The sequence below is a fragment of the Protopterus annectens genome, chromosome 1.part2 (genome assembly GCF_019279795.1).
Source record: "Protopterus annectens isolate FY-2018-M chromosome 1.part2, PAN1.0, whole genome shotgun sequence".
NCBI lineage: Eukaryota > Metazoa > Chordata > Ceratodontiformes > Protopteridae > Protopterus > Protopterus annectens.
The window spans coordinates 219412290-219428208 of NC_056727.1; the positions used below are offsets into that span (position 1 = coordinate 219412290).

Consider the following 15919-nt stretch of genomic DNA (forward strand, 5'->3'; position numbering starts at 1 on the left):
TATGTTTCACATTGCTATATGTTAATTTGACTGATGTGTCATCATGATTTTAAAACCATTGATAGCTTTCCAACAATATACTGTTTTAGTCTCTGTTATGATCAAGGCAGTAGTAACAACAAATGTAGGAGAGTCAGGATATCCAGACAAAAGTGGGTCTCACAGATTTCACATGTAAAGTGACAAATGCATAACGAATGGAAGGGAAAAGGGGCCACGTGAAGAGATTTTACTTAATTTGGGAAATTAGTACATAATTCAGAAATTATATACAATGACATTTGAAACCTGAAAGAAAACTGAGCTCTCAAAATAACAGCCTGGGTCCAAAACAGTATTTTGTGTTCATTCCTTTTGAAACTTTTTTTTTATAGAAATTACAGGTTTGTAATTATAGGATGGCGGATTATTTTAGATGCATGTTACTGAATGCTAACTACAGTGACTCAGCTAGAACACAAAAAGTTTTTTTTTCTACACTAGTGTTTTGATTCATGCTAATAAAATGGTTCCACATATTTGCTCCTCTTTCTTACAGTTTTGACATGAAATTAACTTGTGGAAGATCAGAAGAACCCCCTGCAGATGTGGCCCTTGAATTAAAAGTGAGATTTCCTGAAAGGCAAGTAGTCCGGAATGCTCAAATCGATGGTGTATGGGGAGAAGATGAGCTAGCAATTTCTTACTTCCCTTTCATCCCAGATCAACCATTTAGAGTAAGTGCTTCATAGTAAGAAAATGTGTGTGATTATGTGTCTGTTTTTTTCCTTGTAATTAAGCCATGTAGGGAGCTGTTATGAGTAAAGCTGTCTATATTGTCATTTAAAAGGATGAAGTGCATAGATAAGATACTATTGGTTTCTTATGGAACTTCTGTAATCATATCCCTTGTGCAAGGCTACAAACAGTGCATTTATTTATTTGGGAACTCATGAGTTTCCTGATTACTAGTTACCACACAAGACTAAAAATTATCCATTTCAGCCTGTTATGCAGTATGTGTCTGGCATTGTTATAGTACTGCTTACAGCAGTAAAACTGTTTATGTTGAAGGAATGTACTTCAATATTTTATGAAGTTCACCTGTTGAAATGTGAATGCTGCACAGAGATGGACAGATTGGTAAAATTGCTGTTATGAACAATGTAGACATTGCAGAAGAAATTACAGCAAGTCAGAGGACTAGTATGTACAAGTTGTGGGAATTATGTGGACGGCATGTGGTGTGCAAGAATAATAATTATTTTAAGACTAGACAATTTCCCTCCTCAAAGGTCAAAATTAAACCTTGTATGTTATGTCTGTGAGGTAAACACCTTAACCATCAGTCCAATCCTCAACAACTGTTCAGAATTTTACAGAACATCTCTGCATTTGTGTCATAGTTTTGTGCTGTCCCCTATAAAAATGTTTGATTCTTCGGTACAGTAATTCACTGACATACGTCTCAACCTCTTACTGGAAGAAATCTGGACAAAGTCTGACATAATGGGGGGACAAAGGTCCATTAGTCCAATCCTCACAAGTGTTCAGAATTTTACAGAACATCTCTGCATTTGTGTCATAGTTTTGCACTGTCCCCTATAAAAATGTTTGATTCTTCGGTACAGTAGTTCACTGACATACATCTCAACCTCTTACTGCAAAAAATCTGGACAAAGCCTGACATAATGGGGGGGACAAAGGTCCAAAAATAGGGACACATTTTAAATGTTGCGCTTATAAACTTAGTTGCTAGAATAACAGGATTTGTGTCGGCATGCATTTTCTGAACAACATGAAGCCTGAAACCCAAATGCACATCATTATTTAGTGACTTTAGTCCCTAGATCATCACAGTGTTTTTCTCAAAAAACAAAAAAACTATTTTTATGAGAAACAGACCAAAAATATGAGGCAACAATCTGGATATTCTGTGAAAATATGTATAGTTTAGAGGTCTGAATCACTGATGACTGCAGAGAGTCAGGAATGCCAGGCATTTTAGAGTTTCATACTTATTTTTGTTCCGAAAATTCATGTTGGTGCAAAACCTGTTTTTCTATTAACCTTTTAAAGCAAATTTGTGTATTATTTAAAAAATAAAATGTCCTTGATTTTGGGACTTTGCCCCCCCCCCCTCCCCCCCAATATTTTTTGCTTTTTCCAGAATTCTTGATCAAACAAGTTGACATGTATGTCCTGAGTTTGCATATGCTAGGTAAACAGACTAGTAGATGAAGCAATGAGAATATTGTAGGCAGCAGTAAAGTCCACCACTCACATACATTGACATACTCATTTGAACTCATCCCCGTAACCCCAACTTTAAATCTTCAAAAAATAAAACTGCTGTGTAGTTTATAGCTCTCCCCATCCATAGGCCAGGATTTTTTTTTTCAAAGTTCTACCTACCAGTCTTAAATATGTCATGTGACTTTATGCACATTTTCTATGATAAATAACCTTAATAAAGTATGTGCAGTTATAATGCACTGTGAGATGTAGTTTTGAGGTTATTACTGCTTGTGGTACTCTTAGCTTTGCTTTCCCAAGTGTTCTTCACATGACAAAGCTTTATTTCCATCAGAGTGTCTTTGGAGTGTTATAACCCATGCCAGAGACAGAGCTAATAAAAGAAAAAAGTGACAGAAATGGATTTTATGAGTCACCAAGCCCAAGATAAGACATTGCAGAGGCAATTGACCTATTTTATGTGCTTGTCAATGGAAGTATACAAGATGATCGGAAGTATTATTTGAGAAGTTATTATATATTCTGTTTATTACAGTTCACTATTAATTACGCAGAACTGTATTTATGCTGTTTATGGGAGTTATGAGTTAGGCTTATACATATATATATATATATATATATATATATATATATATTTATTTATTTATATATATATGTATATATATATATATATATATATATATATATATATATATATATATATATATATATATATATATATATATATATACACACACATATATATATATATATATATGTTTTTATGTATGTGGAGTTTACAGTATACTTTGTATAATATTGGTATAGTTTTGTCCATGATTGTGTTAGTCAAAAGTGAGTTTTGCAATATTTGATCAAAGTGTATATTCACTTGAATGTTGCAGTTGTTGGGTGATGTGCACCACATTGTACTGTAGTGGTGTACGTGAAAGGGTACGTTCTGTTCACTTTTCTATTTTTGTGGAGTGGTGTATGTGTTCTCCGAGATCGTCAGGCAATGGGTTAAGGGGCTTTATTCTTCTCCTCATTGCTGTCTTGTCTCGGACTTGATGTATATAAAGTAGCAGGGCTATGGGAATACAGGGAAATTGACCCCCTGCAAAAATGCTGATTTTCTTAATTTTGTTTTTGTTTTTAATGGGTTTGCTGAAACATATTGCTTTTTGATGATTCCTGTTTGGTGGTTTAATTCTATATATGCCTTCATCTCGTTGAACTCATATAAATCCTTGTAAGTGCATGGCACTTAAGGAGGCATTGCAGCATTCACGACTGTGCACTAATAGATCTCATAATGCCCCTCCAGTACTAAAGTGGCAAAATGCCCATCCAGTACTAAAGTGGTAGACTGCAGGCAGATGTTTGCAGTTAATAATTTAGCCAAAAGAACGTATGTCATGCTTTTAATGCTTCATACCTCCATTTCCTAACACTGTAAGGAGATTCAGGCCAAGGCAGCTTTTCATCAGCTGCAGAATATTTATGTAACTTAATGCGAAAGTCCAAACAAGTTTTAAAACAGTCAAAGAATCAGATACAGGCATGTAGAAAGGGAAATATTCCAGAAGCACAGGAATTCTTAGTAAGACAAGTATGTCCCTTTTAACAGAAAAGGTACATTTGGCATACAGACAGAAATTATGTGATCTACTGCTAAGATCTGAGTCAATACACAGTGGGCCAGATTCCAACACACTTGCTCTGAGTAAGTCAATTACTTTAAGACTTGCTCTGAGAGTAACTGACTTACTCCAAGAGCAATATTTTGGAATATGGTCCCTCAGTGTAATCCTGTTTATAAATAGGCCTTACACCAAAGTGATTTACACCAATAGCAAGTCTTTTGGAATCGGGTCCAATGTGTGCAAAGAGCAAAGAAGCCCTAGAGCACCAATAAACAGCCTGCAGCTGGGGGGGGGGGTGAATACAACCCACAGCACCTCCATAGGTTTGTAGGCTCACAGATAAGGTACTAGGCAGTCAGTCTTTGCAAGCCTAGCCAATAGTGCATATTCATATGTTCCCTCCAGCCTCAAGGTGGGCAACACAAAACAGTCCAGATGAGAATCTGAGGCTAACTGTCCAGTTATCTAGGTTTACCTTGAAGGTGGCAGGGGTACAACTCATGCAGACTTATGGACTTTTCATCAACTATTAATTAGGTAGCCTATAAGATGGTGAAGCAGAAATACCAGAAAGCACAAAACATTTTATTAAGTGCAGTCTTACTCCCAGTTTCAGCAGCAATATCTGTCTCATTATTAGAGCAGATTCCGTTTCCCTGCATGCATTGCAGTGTCTCTTCTGTAAATGCTACATCTGTATGCCACTTGCTAGGATACAAAGTGCTGTGGTGTGGTTCCAAAAGCATGGCTTAAAACTCAGTGCCAAAAATGCATAACAGTACCCTTTGGAAAGTCAGCTACCTTAGGAAATGATCTCATTGATAACATACAGCTAAGAGTAGAACCAGTAGTCAAGGATTTGGGTAAGTATGTAGATATGGTCACATGGCTTTTGACCAACATGTGCCTAAGTTAGTAATGAGTCATTCTGTGTTGCTCAATTTATGAGCAAGGGCATAGCAGCTAGGTCCAAGGACATCATCATTCCACTGTATTTAGCCCTCATCAGGCCCATCATTGAGCACTGTGCCCCCTTCACGATCTACCTGACTAGGCACATGCAACAACTGAACGTATATTGAAGTTCCTTAACAAAGAATACAGGGTGTAAACACCATGTCCTGTGCAGATCACCTCAAAGCCCTAGCTCTATACTCTGGTTCCTACAGAATGTTCAGAGGCAATCTATGTGTGGCATACAAGGCATCCTTAGATTCCACTCAGATGGACCTTTTACATATCTGCAAAACAAACAGAATCAGAATTATTCTATGTAGAGATATATACGTTTATTGCAACATAAATATGACATACTGGAGGGATAAGTATGTAGCTCAGAGAATTTCTCTTGTCTGGAACAAGCTTCTCATCCATATGAAGCAGAGCTGTTCTTTAAACCTAATCAAGAGAAGCATGGACCAGTAGATGGGAAAATAGAAATACACCCCAAGTCTAGCACCTATGTTTCTAATGGACAGAGGCAGCCTGTAAATCTTGCCCCAGCTTGCATATACCCTTTAAAATAACCTTTAAGTCACAAAACCTTGCAGGATTCAGTTGGGATGTTTGTTTAGACTTATAAAGGTTCCAGAGGTCGTTAGCCTAGTATGTGCCTGTGAACCTGTGTGAGATAAGAAAATGCTGCTCCAGTGATAAGCTGGGTCACATGTCTTGATTTTTTTAGCTGAAACTGTGATCTAACCATCTGGGCTTGACTGTCATTATGGCCCAATTCCTATCATGAGAGAGTGGGTTTATCTTCATCATTGATAGAAGCAACTGTGCTTTCTGTCACTGTCAGACATGCTGATTTGAGCTGTTTGATTAATTTTTTTTAAAAGTAGCCTTTTTTAATAGTTCAGATCCAGAGATTATACATTATAGCTGTTAAAACAATAGCTCTGTTTGACAGGTAATGTAAGAAGTCTTTGTGTATGTATGATTATTTTTATTTTTATTGTATAATATTTTTACATTTGTTAACTAGAATAGAACACTGATCTAAGTGGACCATTGTCATATTCAGTCCAGGCTGAACCAACAAATCATACAAGTAAAACAGTGAAAGTAGTGAAGACCATAGTTATAAAAGGAAATAAATACAAAAAGAATAAAATAATGCACATTATTTAAAATGATGAAAGCAGAATTTATGCTTTCAAGATTTCTAGTTGTGAATGCAAAATGGACAGCTCAAGTGATGTCAAGCAGACAAATAACTGTCCTTCCACAACTGTAGCAGGCTGATTGCTCCAGATATTTTTCATATTGATCACTGTTGCAGTAGTCTAAGCTATATTGGTTATATCCTACATATCAGTAAAATGGCACTCCACCCTCTCTCTCCATACCTCCCAGTCATCACCACTATACCACAAGGCTGCATCATTGGTCTCTTTCTCTTAACATTTTCAGTAACGCCCTCCACACATCCACACAACAAGCATCCCAATATAATATGCAGATGACTCCACACTCATATTCACATCTGACAACTTGTCACATCTCCAAAAATGTAGTTAGGAAACTTTAACAGACACTGAAATATGGCTTTGTAACTAGCAACTCATGCTCCACCCTAAAAAAAAAAAACTTTTTTTCCCCAAATCTTTTTCTCATGAAAAAATAACATTTAAGATCCTATCTTAATAGTACAACCACTGAAGTTGCTTCTCATAGCAAATTATTAGGGATGATAGTGGATGTTGATCTTAAATTTGATCTACATATACAAAATTGCATAAAATAATCTCCAAAAACTGGGGATGCTTTACAGAGCAAAAATTTTCTCACCAACACAACTAAAACTACACTTGCCACTACTTACCCCATCCCCTGATTGCATTTTGGTTTTCCCATCCTTACCTCCTGGCAACACAAAAAGCAAAACTGGAACAATACTATAGTAAAGTGGCTAAATTTGCAGCAAATACCTCTTTCACTACTTCTCACTGTATAGTACTAAAAACCTAAATTGGTTGCAACTATCCCATCAACTAACATACAGTCAACTTCTTACTACCTATAAAATTATCCAGCATCAATCTGCTTCTCCAGCACTAAATACCATTCTACATAACCATGTTCCCAGTTGGTCATTGTGCTCCAATAACCAAAAACTCCTATCTCTCTACAAACCTATCAAATCTGAGGGGCATGGTCTGTAGTCATACCATGTTGCTAAGGCCTGGAACTCCTCACCTGTGTCCATCAGGTGAATAACCTCCCTCCAGGCCTTTAAAACCATTCTAAAAGACTTTCTAGCCAAACTCGGGCAATGTTATTGCTCAACCCCAAGATAAACTGTCATCATCATCAACCCTGCTTTTTCCCATTTTCTACATGGGGTTGGGTTGATGTGTCATTGCCATCTCTCTCTATTCGGTGCCACTCTCCTGCCTTCTTTGACACTATTGCCTGACTGTTACAGATCTTCTCTCACACAATCCAGCCATCTCTTTGCTAGGCACCCTTGTTTCCTCTTACCTTCTTCCTGTCTGTCCCAAAGCTTCTTCACTAGATTGTCTTCTCCTTTTCTGTGCATGTGCCTGAGCCACAGTAATCTGTTCTCCCTGACATTTACTGCAGTTGGAGCTACATTGACTTCTCCTATGTCCTCATTTCTTCATTTGTGTCACACTGTGCATCCTACCACCTGTCTCAGGCACTTTATCTCCATCACCTCTGGTTTCATCAACTGCTCTGCCTCTACTGTTCAGGTTTCATGCCTTAGAATAGTACTGGTTGCACCACTGTTTTGTACACCTTAGTTTTCATCTTCTTTGAAATTCTTCTATAATATAATACACCTGACACTCTGTGCTATTTGGCTGCAGCCCCTCTGATTCTAGTTCTGACCTCCTTATTCAGACTTCTGTTCTCCTCAGCCACACTTTCCAGATTCTTGAAGCTGTTAACTAGTTCCACAATTTTCTCTTCTGTCTCAGTTCTCAGTTTCTTCTGAACTCCACCATTTGCTGCCATTACAACTGTCTTATCTGTATTCAGTTTCACCTTATGTGCCTTCCGTTTTGCATTCCAGTCCCCTATCCTTTGCTGAGGTTCTTGCTCAGTCTGCCTGTAATGCCACATCATATGCATTCAGCAAATTTGTTAATCTGTCCTCTCTGACCTCTTTGCTGATGTAGCCCATCACTAGTATGAACAGCAGTGGACTCAGATCCGAACCTTGGTGCACTTCCATTCCCATTTGGAACTCCTCTGTAAGAATAAACACTGTTCACACTTGAGCCATTTGGTCCTTGTACATAGCTTGCACTAATTCTATCAGTATTTCTGGGACTTCAAACCACCACATGACTGCCCAAAATCAGCTTTTGTGGGACCTTGTCATATGCTTTCTCTGTGTCTAGGAATACTCAGTTGGACTCTTTCCTCATTTCTAGCTTCTTCTCAACAGTCTGTCTCACAGCGAACATTGGATCAGTTGTGCAGTATCCCAATCTCAGTCTGAACTGCTCATCTCTTATCTTACTTTCTACTACTCTGCATATTCGATTATCAGTCATCTTCTCCAGAACTTTCATGTAGTGTGACAGTAGTTTAATACCTCTGCATTGCCCACAGTTGTGAATGTCCCTTTGTTCTTCAATGTGCTTATCCTCCAGTCATCTGGGATACACCTTTCTCTCCACACTCCTATGAGTACCCTCAGGAGACATTTCTCCCCATCTCACCCAGCAATTTCTCTTCCCTGTGACCTTCATCTGAGCCTGCTGCTTTTTCTGGCTTTGTTTTCCTTAGTGCTGTTCTTATTTCTTCTATGGTGTGTGTGAAATCCCCTCTCTGGGCCAGTAATTAAGAAGCTTGAATCCTCACCACTTTCGTTCCCTTGGAACAAAAATGGATACACACAGTATTTGCAGATGCAGCTCTTTGCATCAAGCATAATTTGCCTTAAGAGCACACAGGGAACACACTCAGTTTGGAGTCTGGATTTCTCTGTTTGTCTTCTTCCAGGTCCACAATAAGACTCCCCACTGGCACAACTATGGAGTTGAGTCCTCGACTGAGTGTCCAAGCCAAGTCCTCCACCACCCTCTCTGTGAAACCAGTGCTTTGTGTCCCTGCTCCAAGCAGCTGACACACACATTCTGAGATTTGATTTTCACACACACACACACACACACACACACACACACACACACACACACACACACACACACACAACCTTGGGAAAAGTTGGCACAGATTTACTAGCTAAGCCCCCTTCTGGCCAGACTATAAGGTAGTTACTGCCATCAGACACTCTGAATCCAGATATTCTAAGGCTTTTACAACAACACCCAATTATACTGAGTGAAATTAATATTAGTACAAATGGTAGTGTTTTGACCAACATAGTAAGGTTTTCAGGAGTGGCCACAGAGTTACCAAATAGATATGAGTACTCTCAAAGGTTAAAATATTCTCTAAAGAACTAGCCACAATGAAAAGTTTAAATATATTTAATAATAAATAATAAAAGACCATATAAATACTAAATATCTATTTACAATAAACACCAGAGTTTCATTCACAGGAGACATTAAAATAACACAGATGAATAGATTCACACAGATACAGAAAAAAAACAGTACTTAACTAATCTCACTATATTTTCCTGACTGATCTAAAGAATTACTATTCCCTGGTCACTTACTAGCCCAAGGCAAGATGAAGTAGACTTCTTTATCAAGTTCCAAAAACATAGTGCTCTGAGACTTCAGTCTTATCTAGTATTAAAATATCATTACAGAATGACATCATCTGGTCATATGACTTCTGGTTCCCATACTACCCCTTTGGCTAAAAGCTGCCAGGATTTAGCACATACATGTCAATTATACCCACATATAGCTTTGCTAAGATCTGTTGCAGCTTCTGGAAGTCATTAAACAATTTCAAACTTTTACCCTTCCAGAACAGAAATTAGTTCACTGCTAAAGACAGTACAGAAGGCTTCTTAGTACTTCAGAAAAGTAAATTGGAGAAGTTTGCTTTAAATTTTAAAGTATTTGTTTAATTGTTTGCTTAAATAATTAAATGACTGATGATGATGTATAAATAGGGGAATGTGTTTTTTGTAATTTTGTACTCTTTGAAGGCTGTTGTGGCCGAGATGCTAAGTCAAGTCAGTGTAATAAATTTTGCTGTAGAAACTGAATCCTATTGTCGTTTTTTTGTATTATTCTGCTGGTTTTGCTGTTGGTTGTAATTTTGGCTTCTTAGTACTTGTTTTCCCAGCCATTTTGTCTCTGGTTGCAATCAGAACTGTAAGATACAATCTTTATGGCCTACATTAAGTAATTTAATGTCTTACTATTTTTCAGTGTTAGCTGGACTGAGATTTACCTCTTTTCTTCCAGTATCCTATTTACAACAGTACAGTCTGATATAAATGTATATTTATTTTCTGTCCAGCAAGACACATTGTTGATACATTTTTAACACAAGCAACTTTACAAATACATTTTCAACACAGGCTTCTGTACAAATCAGTTTGATATACAAATGACATATAATTCTTTACAAGATTCCAGCTAGCTATGCTGGCATATATTACACATCCACTGCCTTACTTCTCCTGGCATAGCTGGCAGTACCTCAAATCATCACATTGTGCTTCTTTTCTTGGCTCGTTGTAGGCTTTGTCTGGGGCAGTACAGATTCTGAGGGGTTTTCTTCATTCAGAAGCTGATGGAAGTACTCCTTCTATCTGCCTTTGATGTCCTGTGGACTGGTGAGCAGGTTGTTGTTGACATCCCTTATGAAGGGTGCCTGACTATCTTCTTTATCTTTCTGTCTTTACCTTGCAACTTGATATAGTTTCTTTGTGCCATCTACTAACTTACTTTCCAGAAGCTGGTAGAGTGCCTCTGATACCGTGTTCTTTTCTCATCAAACTCCTATCTATATAGTCTTAAATTTAAACAAGTGCCTAAATATAAACAAGTACCTATTCATACCGTACACTTCCTTATCCCCCCTTCTTCACTCACTTCCTTACTTCAGTTTTTCTCTCCTGACTCTAAGTACACCATAACTCTGTTTTTCTCTCACTTCATATTGCAATTCCTGTTTGTATTATATTACTTACCTTTAATATGTTGTTCATATTAATCAATGGTGCAGTAGCCTTTGCTATATGGGTTATATCCTGCTAAGGATATAATAGCCGGCCAGCTTCAGGAGATTCAGGGCACCTTCCATGCACCCAGACTGTCAAGTAGCTTGAGCTTAGCTGACTAAAAACAAATTTGGGTGTAAGGTCCTTCACAGCTTTACCACTGCCAAAGAGTACATTCCTGTGTGGCTTTTAAGGATCAGTGGTTGACTTGTGCCTTCCTTTGCTGGTTAGATATGTTCACTTTGGGGAAAGAAATTCCATTTTCTTACTTTTTACTGATGTGTTTTGCTACTTTCCTCTTCAGGAAAGTTATTTTAAAGCTAGAAGTGTTGTGTATTAATGGAGTGCTTCAAGACTATAACATACCTTTAAAGGGAGCACTTTTTGTTTCTGCCAGTTTAAAAGTAGTGTTATCTAACGGATATGCTATTTTCTGTGTAGAAATTGTATTTATTTTAATGTTCTGGAGCTGTCATGGTGTTGGAAAGTGCTTTTTACTTTTTCGGTCAAAAAAGTAACTTTTGTGGACTGGTATTTTTTTCTGGCATTGTTGCTTGTTTTTCCCAGGATAGAGGCACCATTTTCGGTGTGGAACAGATTGTCCTTCCAACGCTCAGTGCTTCTTCTAGCCACAAAAAGAAAAAGTTAAGCAAACAGCCTTCGCCACCACAGTAGGCTAGTAATTTGCCTCAGCCACGGGTAAGTGAATCTGCTGTGGACATTTGTTGTACCTTAGACCACTCATCTTTGACCCTGGATCTCTCTAGTGTAGCACCTGCAGCCACTGCATACTGGGGGTTAGCAAAGGAGAACTGCTCTTAACAGTCCTGGGAGAGGGAACAGGGAATGTTTCCTTGTTGCATCAGAATGCTGGGATCATTCCTGTGGAAGCAGCAGGTCCCATTAGTAACACAGTTGACCCCAGTTTTCCTGTCACAAAGCAACAGAAAACCAAGCATGTATCTACTCCTACTAAAATTTCTTTGGATAGGAGTAGTTTACTGGGATTTGGCTCAGGGTTTGATTCAGGCTATTGATCCTTCTTGTAGAGTAGTTTCCAGTAAAAGAAAGAGGAATGCCTCCTTTCCTGAAGAGATTCAAGATTCTGAACCAAAACAGGAAGATGCATGGATGAATTTAGGATTTTGTCCTCAGATTTCTGATTCAGACTCAGAGGAGAGCTTTATTTCTGATTCTCCTTGTTGGGGTTTTTCTGTTGCTAAGATTTACTAGTATGGCCCAGTGTTTTCAGTGGGAGAATACTGAGGTCTGTTAGTCCCTTGTTACAGAAGGATTTTCCAGAACCTGCACCCATTCCTCCTGTTCTAAATGCTTTAGAGGATGAGTGTCTTACTGTCTGCAATTGTCCTGATAGCCAGCCAGCTGTACCTAAAAAGACAGAATGTATAAAATTCCTCAGTCTTTTAAATGTTTAGACACTGCTCCAAAGTCTGACCCAGCAGCTATAGCAGTAGTTGACTCCTCTGCTTCTAAGCTCTTTGTTAATTCCAATCCTATTCTTTCTAATAATGAGGGGGGAATTATTGATAGGTATGGGAAAAAGTGTGTACTTCTACAACTTTGAATTTCAGAATTTTAAAATGTCAAGCTCATATGGTAAAGTTTGTTCTGACATATTGTAAAAGTATGAGGAATGTTTTAGCTACAGTTTCTTTGGTGAAGAAAAATCTGCATTAAATAACTTAGCTTCTTCTATTGCATGGATCACCACTCATTATTTGCAGTGCGTGTATGACTCTGTTGACACTTGTTCCAGGGCTATGGCCACTGGTACATTGTTTTAGAAGGTTTGCTTAGTTGCATTCTCAGAACCTTCCAGATGATGTTAAAAATGAGATTTTAAATTCTCCCTTAGACAAATATTTTGTATTTGGCCCCTCTGCTGCAGAGGTGATCAAAAGTGTGATGAAAGGGGAAAGCTGATCCATGGAATCTTTAAGATTTGTCAACCCAAGCAATTTTCTTTTTCCTTATCCAATTTCAGCAAAAACACAAAACACTCTCAACAGAATTCAGGTAAACAGATGTTTAAGAAGAAGTGACAAGGAGGTTCCAAAGAAGAAATCTCAAACCTCCCAAAACAATGACACTCCAACAAGTCTGAATTACTGTTCAAGAGACCTTGTGATCACATCCCACCCTGGCTCTTTTTCTCTTTCAAAAAGTCTGAATCTCCATTTTTCTGTTTGGCAACAGATTGTTTCAAACAAATGGGTTCTGAAAATCATTCTTCGGGGTGACAGATGGCAGTGGGAGGAAATTCCTCCTTTCCAGGGGATCATTTCTCAACCTGTAGATCAGACTGTTTTGTTTCCACCTGTTCTTCTTCACATGCTATCTCAAGGATTGATAGAAGCAGTCCCTCCTTCCCATTTGGAGAAAGGGCTTTATTTAAGGATGGTCCTAGTTCCAAAGAAAGAAAATGCTTGGAGAGGAGTTGTGGATCTTTCTTTCCTAAACCAGTTTGTAATAGTGCCCACAATCAGAATGATGTCATTTCACAACCTGTTGCCTCTTCTTCCTCTTTCAAGCTTCCTGGTAACATTAGACTTAAAGATGCTTATCTTCACATTCCCATGCATCCAGACTTCAGGTGTTTTGAAAGTATTTTTGTATCTGAATCACATTATCATTTCTGTGGATTACCCTTTGGATTGTCCACTACACAGAGTGTTCACAAAATGTCTAGCTCCAGTTATAGCTCATTGCAGGTTACAGGGTATCCACATTTTTCCATAATTAGATGACATGATTATCTTTGCAGAGTGTTTTTCAAAATGTCAGATATCTCTTTCCTGGGTGAGAGATGTCTTGCACAAGCTGGGATTCCAGGAGAACAGTCACATGTCTTTCTTGACTCTGTCACACAGGATTGTGTTCCCAGGATAATAACTAGACACCTCAGTTCAAAGAGCTTTTCTTCCACAGGAAAGAATATTTCTTTATTTAGATCTATTTCTAAGTTTTTCCACTTGAATTTCAGTCATCGCAAGGGAATACCTGAGGATTTTGGATCTTGTGACAACTATGATTCTCATAATACCCCTGGCAAGACCCCACATGAGAAAGATATAGTGGTATCTGAATTTTTTTGGTCCCAGCATCAACACCCTTTATCTTTTCAGATCCCAGTACTGGGGTTTGTTAGAAGAGAAATCACTTGGTGGAGACAATAGATGCCCTTAAATCAAGGTCTCCCCTTCTTCCTGTCTGCTTCAAAGTAGTCAGTCATCAGAGATGCTTCAGACTTTGCTTGGAGAGCAGTTTCAAGAGAGATAAAAGTGCAGGAGGTGTGGGACACCAAGGACAGATGTAAGCACATGAATATCAAGGAAATGCTTGCTCTGATCAAGGCACTGAATTCTCTGAACCATCTTTGGTCCCCATGACCTCTTCAAGTGGTTACAGACAATACCACAGTGATGTGGTACATCAGCAAGCAAGGGGGAACCAATGTGTACCCCCTTTGCAGGATAGCCATGTTAGTTTGGGATATAGCTTCACAGTACAATCTCACTCTAGAGGCATCCTACATGCTGTCAGAGTAAAATTGTGTGGCAGACAAACTGAGCAGGACCAGGCAGACCCTCATGATTGGAAGCTAGATCTGGGGGTCTTCCAAGATTTGATCCATCTGTGGGGAGTTCCTCAAGTAGGCCTATTTGCCTCCACTCTGAACAATCAACTGGCAGAATTTGGTTCCAGGACTCCATGTAAGAATGCCTGGAAAACAGATGCCTTTTGTTTTCTTTGGACAGGAATGTTACTGTATGCCTTTCCATCCTTTCCACTTCTGTTCATTGTACTTCTGAAAATTCAGAAAGAATCCCCCAAGATCATTGTGGTGACTCCCTTCTGGCCCAGACAACCATGGTTCTCCCTTCTTTTGGAAGTGGACTGGGGCAATTGCCACAAGTTTCATCACAGAATGGATGTACTTACACAAGAACAGGCGTGTTTGATGATAGGGTCTTAATTCCTTTAGGCATCTGTTTTCTGAGGATGTGCAGCAGTTACTAATGGGGGCAGGAAAACCTGCTACTAGAACATTGTGTATTAGCAAATGAAAAAGGTTTTCCAGTTGGTGCTAACAACATAACCAGCACCCATTTAGGGCTAGTTGTTCTCTGGTTTTGCAACATTTGTGTGAGCTAGTATCCTATGGCTTTTCTTATTCCTCTATCAAGGTTTATTTTTTGGCAATTTCAGCATGTCTTAACATGACTCTTCCTCTTTCAAGGCAGTTGCATATCAAAATGTTCTTGTAAGGGGTTTTGCATAAGAGACTTCCAAGTAAACTGGTAGCCCCTCTTTGGTATCTTAATTTTATGTTAGAAAAACTTAACACTTGCTCCATTTAAACCAGTTAATCTGGCTAACTTACGGTTAACATGAAAAACAGTTTTGTTGATTGCTCTGACCTCTCTGCAAGAAGGGTATCTGAGCTGCAAGCTCTTATGGCGAGTCAATGCTCTGTCATATTCCACAAGGACAGGGATTCTTTGAGAACTGTTACTTCTTTTTTGCCTAAAGTGGTATCCGAGTATCCATCTCTCCGTTTTCTTTCCTGAACCTAAAAATGATAGAGGAAGGACACTTTATACCTTGGATGTCCATAGAAAACTCAGGTACTGTATTGGCAGAACTAAATCTTTCAGATCATCAGATCAGTGTTTCATTTCTTGTGAAGGTAAAAAGAAGGGACAGCTAGTGTCAAAACAGATTATTTCCAAGTGGTTGTCTGAGGCTATTACCTTTTGCTGTACTCACCATGACAGATCTACTCCAGGCAGTGTCAGGGCTCACTCTGGAAGGACCATTGCTTCTTCTATGGCATTTTGGAGAGAGTTGGATTCTAGAAGTATTCTAGAAGCTGCTAAGTGGTCCTCAGTATGTACTTTTACAAATA

The 15919-nt window shown here is 38.6% G+C and overlaps 1 protein-coding gene across 6 annotated transcripts in view; it reads left to right on the forward strand.

Annotated features, from left to right (window-relative positions):
• Positions 1 to 15919, forward strand: part of LGALSL (galectin like) — a 213988-nt gene that overhangs the window by 78060 nt on the left and 120009 nt on the right. For all 6 annotated transcript variants that reach the window (XM_044055604.1, XM_044055610.1, XM_044055640.1 and 3 more), the window contains one exon: positions 539 to 716. In XM_044055604.1, coding sequence (XP_043911539.1) covers positions 539 to 716 — 178 coding nt within the window. The remainder of the gene's footprint in view (positions 1 to 538; positions 717 to 15919) is intronic.